At 43.9% G+C, this 5,220-nt stretch overlaps 1 protein-coding gene across 1 annotated transcript in view; it reads left to right on the top strand.

Moving 5' to 3' along the window:
• The first annotated feature begins 3,033 nt into the window (after positions 1 to 3,033).
• LOC110310606 (cytochrome c oxidase subunit 6C) overlaps positions 3,034 to 5,220 on the top strand; it is a 9,465-nt gene continuing 7,278 nt past the window's right edge. The window contains exons 1-2 of the mRNA XM_021183673.1: positions 3,034 to 3,155; positions 4,012 to 4,141. Of these exons, the coding sequence (XP_021039332.1) occupies positions 4,025 to 4,141 (117 nt within the window). The 5' untranslated portion in view covers positions 3,034 to 3,155; positions 4,012 to 4,024. The remainder of the gene's footprint in view (positions 3,156 to 4,011; positions 4,142 to 5,220) is intronic.

Genomic DNA, 5,220 nt, shown 5'->3' with positions numbered 1-5,220 from the left:
AGATGATCATGTGGTTTTTGTCTTTGAGTTTGTTTATATAATGGATTACATTGATGGATTTTCGTATATTGAACTATCCTTGCATCCCTGGGATGAAACCTACTTGGTCAGGATGGATGATTGTTTTGATGTGTTCTTGAATTCGGTTAGCGAGAACTTTATTGAGGATTTTTGCATCAATATTAATAAGGGAAGGATTACTTTTTAAGACAAATAATAAAATAATTGATTTTTTTTACCAGTAAGAGAATTGGCTGAAAAAAAAAAATCTTGCCTGCTTGTTTTAGTAATATATAACAAGTTGCATAAACATGAATGTACGTGGGTTCTTAGGAATAAATTGTCTTTCACTTGTATTACCTTAAACATTTAATCATGTAAAGGTTTTAGGGAACATGATGTTTTTATTCATTTAGGGAACTCAATGTATTCAATCACTTAAAGAAAAATAGAATGTAGTAACATTGTAAATTTTTGTACTGCTTGAGAGGTTTTGATGGGGCACATAAGCTATGGGAGGAAAAAAAAGTTTGTTGGACTGCTTGTGGACGTTGTACATCGTGGTGCGGAGCCTAGTGCGCACCACGATGTACAACGTCCACAAGCAGGTGGTTTTTGTCTTTGAGTTTGTTTATATAATGGATTACATTGATGGATTTTCGTATATTGAACTATCCTTGCATCCCTGGGATGAAACCTACTTGGTCAGGATGGATGATTGTTTTGATGTGTTCTTGAATTCGGTTAGCGAGAACTTTATTGAGGATTTTTGCATCAATATTAATAAGGGAAGGATTACTTTTTAAGACAAATAATAAAATAATTGATTTTTTTTACCAGTAAGAGAATTGGCTGAGAAAAAAAAAATCTTGCCTGCTTGTTTTAGTAATATATAACAAGTTGCATAAACATGAATGTACGTGGGTTCTTAGGAATAAATTGTCTTTCACTTGTATTACCTTAAACATTTAATCATGTAAAGGTTTTAGGGAACATGATGTTTTTATTCATTTAGGGAACTCAATGTATTCAATCACTTAAAGAAAAATAGAATGTAGTAACATTGTAAATTTTTGTACTGCTTGAGAGGTTTTGATGGGGCACATAAGCTATGGGAGGAAAAAAAAGTTTGTTGGAGTTGTGCTTTGTAAGACCCCAACCCTTGGTCAGTGGTACTCTGAGATGATCCTCCCTTCCCTCCTCCCCCCTCCTCCCCAGACACCGAGAGGCAGATCACTGCAAAGGCAAGGGGTTTATTTTCCAGCACATCTGGGTCAGCCTTCAATTAGTCCCTCTAGTCGAGTGACTAGAAGATCCCTCCCCTCTGCCTCCCATGGCTATTACAAGCAGTTTTTATACTTTTTGGGGTCACAGGTTACATCAGCAAGGTTACAGTTCAAACTTATTAGCTAAGCATATCGACCTTTAAATGTATTGACTAGCAAGTGTGATATGTATTTGAACTCTACCTGGGAACTTCCAGAGGGTCAGGTAACTATCAGTCAGTACATTCTGAGAATTTTTACTCAAGAATGCTCCTGTGGGTTGAGAATGGAACTTGGCCTAACCTTGCCCTGAGGTGGGTGGGTGTAAATCTGGCGAAAGCCCCTAGGGCAAGATGGGCAAAACCCTAGCCAAACTTACCAAAAGGAGGAAAGAGAAGACCTAAATTAATAAAAATAAAAGAGGGGGTTACTACAAGTTCCGATGAAGTCCATGGATTACTAGGGACTTTTTGAAAGCATAGTCTAAAAACCTGGAAGATTTAGAAGAAATTAATAGAGTTTTAGACACAAATGGTCTACTGATTTTAAATCTAGAGGCTTTGATCAGCGTAGACAGAGCCACAGCTGAGGTGAAGGCCGTAATAAAGATCTGCCAACAAGACCCAGGGTAGGCAGTTTATACAAAAGATCTGAAGAACAGTTAACATCAATGTTCCTGAAATTGTTCCATGAAGTAGAAGAGAAAAAAACACTTTAGAACTCGTTCCACAAGCCAGCACTATCCTGATTCCAAATCAAGTAAGATACTGCTAGCTATAACAGACAGGCAGAGGTGAGCTGCTCTCATGCTATGTGCTAGTTCCAAAATGGCAGTGCTGGTGACAGTGCCATACACAGTAGGACATTGGCTGGGTAAACAGGTGCCTAAATGTGGGATTTTGTTTACCAGGAACCTCCTTTAATTCTTTAATTAGTTGGCAAAAGCATCTAATACCAGTCCAATCTGAACAGCCTGTGTTGTAAATGTCTCTTTTATTTCTTCTGATAAAGGAATGAGATGAGAGCTTACCCAAGCTGTGCTAATACACGGCTTGGGTTGAGCCCAGAGTGTTTCTTTCTTTCTTCAAACTATCCCCAGGCCTATGTCTGAAAGCTTGTAGCCTCAGTTCTATCTAGTCCTCCAATCTGACTGATTCAATCTGGCTTCTGCCTGAATTGCTCATCTTGGCCTCAAACTAACTTTGGAAATACGTTCTAATCTTCTGGCTCCTTCTCATTCCCTGGCTTGTTCTGTCTTCACCTGTGACTAGTTTGTTCTCTGCACCCTGTTTCTGTAAAACACGCACCTTTCTTCACTCAAGGTTGGGCATTTAGACAAAAAGCTCTCAGATGATGTAGTGCCTTTATAGAGTATATTATTTTTCCCCACATGTGAAATATATACGAATTCCTTAGTAAGTTCACAACACCGGACAAGATTAATATTTGTTTTTTTGTTTGTTTGTTTGTTTGTTTTTGTTTTTTTCGAGACAGAGTTTCGATCTTTATTACGGCCTGTGTAGCTCTGGCTGTCCTGGAACTCACTGTGCAGACCAGGCCGGCCTTGATCTCAAAAATCCGCCTGCCTCTGCCTCCCAAGTGCTGGGATTAAAGGCGTGCGCCACCACAGCCCGGCTAAGATTAATATTTGTAATTTACTGAAGAAACCTTTGTAGGTAGTCAGGACTCGTTTTCAAGGTCCCGTTTATGGAAAAAAAAAAAAGCATAGTGTAACTGGCATAGATTTCAGCTGTGATCAGTTGGATGCGCGCTTGAACACTTTTGGACTCCTTAGGCCACCGTTCGCCGGGTCCTCCATCGATTCTTGCGCATGCGTGCTGCTGGAAGGCTCTCCGTTTCTCCGAGAACAGGAAGGACGTTGGTGTAGAGGTGAGAATGGTGGAGAGAGAGGAGATTCTGGAGTTTGACAACTGCGGGTTTCTCGGCTTCTCGTGGGGGCGGCGAACTAGGATGTCTTGCACGTCCCAGCCCAGTGGAGCCGTGGGCCTGCCTTCCTCGTGGGCGCGTTGTCCCCGCCGCGTCCTCAGGAGGCTGCGGGCCTGACCGGCCTGAGCTCGGGCGGCCCCGCCATCTCCCCGCGTGCGCTCTTAGGGCTTCGGAGGAGCTCTGTGGAGCCTCAGGGTCTCGCTGGTGGCCGGCCGGGCCCGTTTCCCCTTGTATTTTGCCGCGGCCAGGTTGACCTTGATTGGGTCGTTTGACCTGTGGGGGCTGGTGCTCTAGCTGGATAAGGGGTGCGACCTTGGAGGGGACCCAGGCACCGAGGGGCCCCGGTGGTCGGCCTGGTGTGGGAGTAGAATTGGGAAGCAAGAGGGTCCCCGATCTGTCGCGCCTGCTCCACCGGCCCTCAGGGCGCTTGCTGGGCTCTAGTCCCACAGCTTCAGTGACCTGAGTTCTCCCCGAAGGCTTTTCTTCCTAAGGGTGAATTCTGAAAAGGCAACAGCTAGGTCGCATCTGCCTTTCTGTGGATGGGGGACACTTTTGTCATAGTTTGTGCTCATCGGTTGCTGGTTGTGTCAGCCTTGTTGCTGGTTATAGTCTTGTTGCGGGAAGTGGAACTGCATAGGAGAGGAGAGGGCAAAGATGAAGTTGCCAAAGATTGACCTTGCAGGAGGGGTTAGGCCGCGGTTGTAGATACTAAAATACGTTGTGCATGTAGAGTTCATTCAGTCACTTAACCTGTTACAAGCCTTTCTTTTTTTTTTCCCTCCTTGTTTTACTTGCAAAGGACATTGGCTACCATGAGTTCCGGTGCGCTGTTGCCCAAACCACAGATGCGTGGTCTTCTGGCCAAGCGTCTGCGGGTTCATATTGTTGGCGCATTCATTGTGGCCCTGGGAGTTGCCTCTGCCTATAAGGTACGTGCTTTAGGTCACAAGCAGTTCGTTTAAAACATTATTATTATTATTATTATTATTATTATTATTATTTTGGTTTTTCGAGACAGGGTTTCTGTGTATGGCCCTGGCTGTCTGGGAGCTCACTTTGTAGACCAGGCTGGCCTCGAACTCAGAAATCCGCCTGCCTCTGCGTGCGCCACCACGCCCAACTTAAAACATTATTTTTTAAACCTAGTTAAGAGCTGTTTAAAAAAGAAACTCTATCTTCAAGATATTTCCCTCATTTACCTTCCAAAGGCTTCCACATAACAGGAACCCCATCTTCAAATGAAACTGTTTGCTGTATCATAGAACCAGACTGAGTGGTTTAAACTCAGACATTTGTTTCCTCACAGGGTTTTGTTTTTGAGATAGGGTCTCACTATCTAACCCTGGCCAGCTCTGCAGCTCATGGGATTGGCCTGCCCATATTCCCTGAGTGCTGAGAGCAAAAGGTATGCAGCAGCGTACTCCCAGTTTTTTAGATAAGGGTTAATGCCTTCTGAATCTTTTCTCTTTTGCCTTCTGTAACTTGATGAATTTCCTCCTGTAAAGTCAGGGCCAGTGTCATTTGGAGCTTTTAAGACATTATTTGCAGATGTAATTGCATTATGAGGTACTGCAAGGGAGGAGTCCATGCATGGGGAGAAGGGAATCCTGCCTTTACATAGCAGATATGTGGGGCAGAGAAAAAGCAGCTACTCATCTCAGCAGGGGTTGGGGTTTTTTTTTTTTTTTTTTTTTTTTTTTTGGTTTTTCAAGAGAGGGTTTCTCTGTAGCCCTGGCTGTCCTGGCACTTACACTGTAGACCAGGCTGGCCTTGAACTCAGAAATCCGCCTGCCTCTGCCTCCCAAGTGCTTGGATTAAATGCGTGCAGCACTTCTGCCTGGCATCGTTTCAGCAGTTTTGAAGGATTGGCAAGATCAGCATTCTTAAAACTCTGTGCCTTTGTGGATCTGAGACAGTCTCACTGCATGTACATCTGAGGGGGTCGATCTGAGGCAGTCTCACTGCATGTACATCTGAGGGGGTCGATCTGAGGCAGTCTCACTGCATG

The sequence above is a fragment of the Mus caroli genome, chromosome 15 (genome assembly GCF_900094665.2).
Source record: "Mus caroli chromosome 15, CAROLI_EIJ_v1.1, whole genome shotgun sequence".
Classification (NCBI taxonomy): Eukaryota; Metazoa; Chordata; class Mammalia; order Rodentia; family Muridae; genus Mus; species Mus caroli.
Note: the sequence above shows the minus strand (reverse complement) of the source record. Positions and strands in the feature narration are given on the sequence as shown.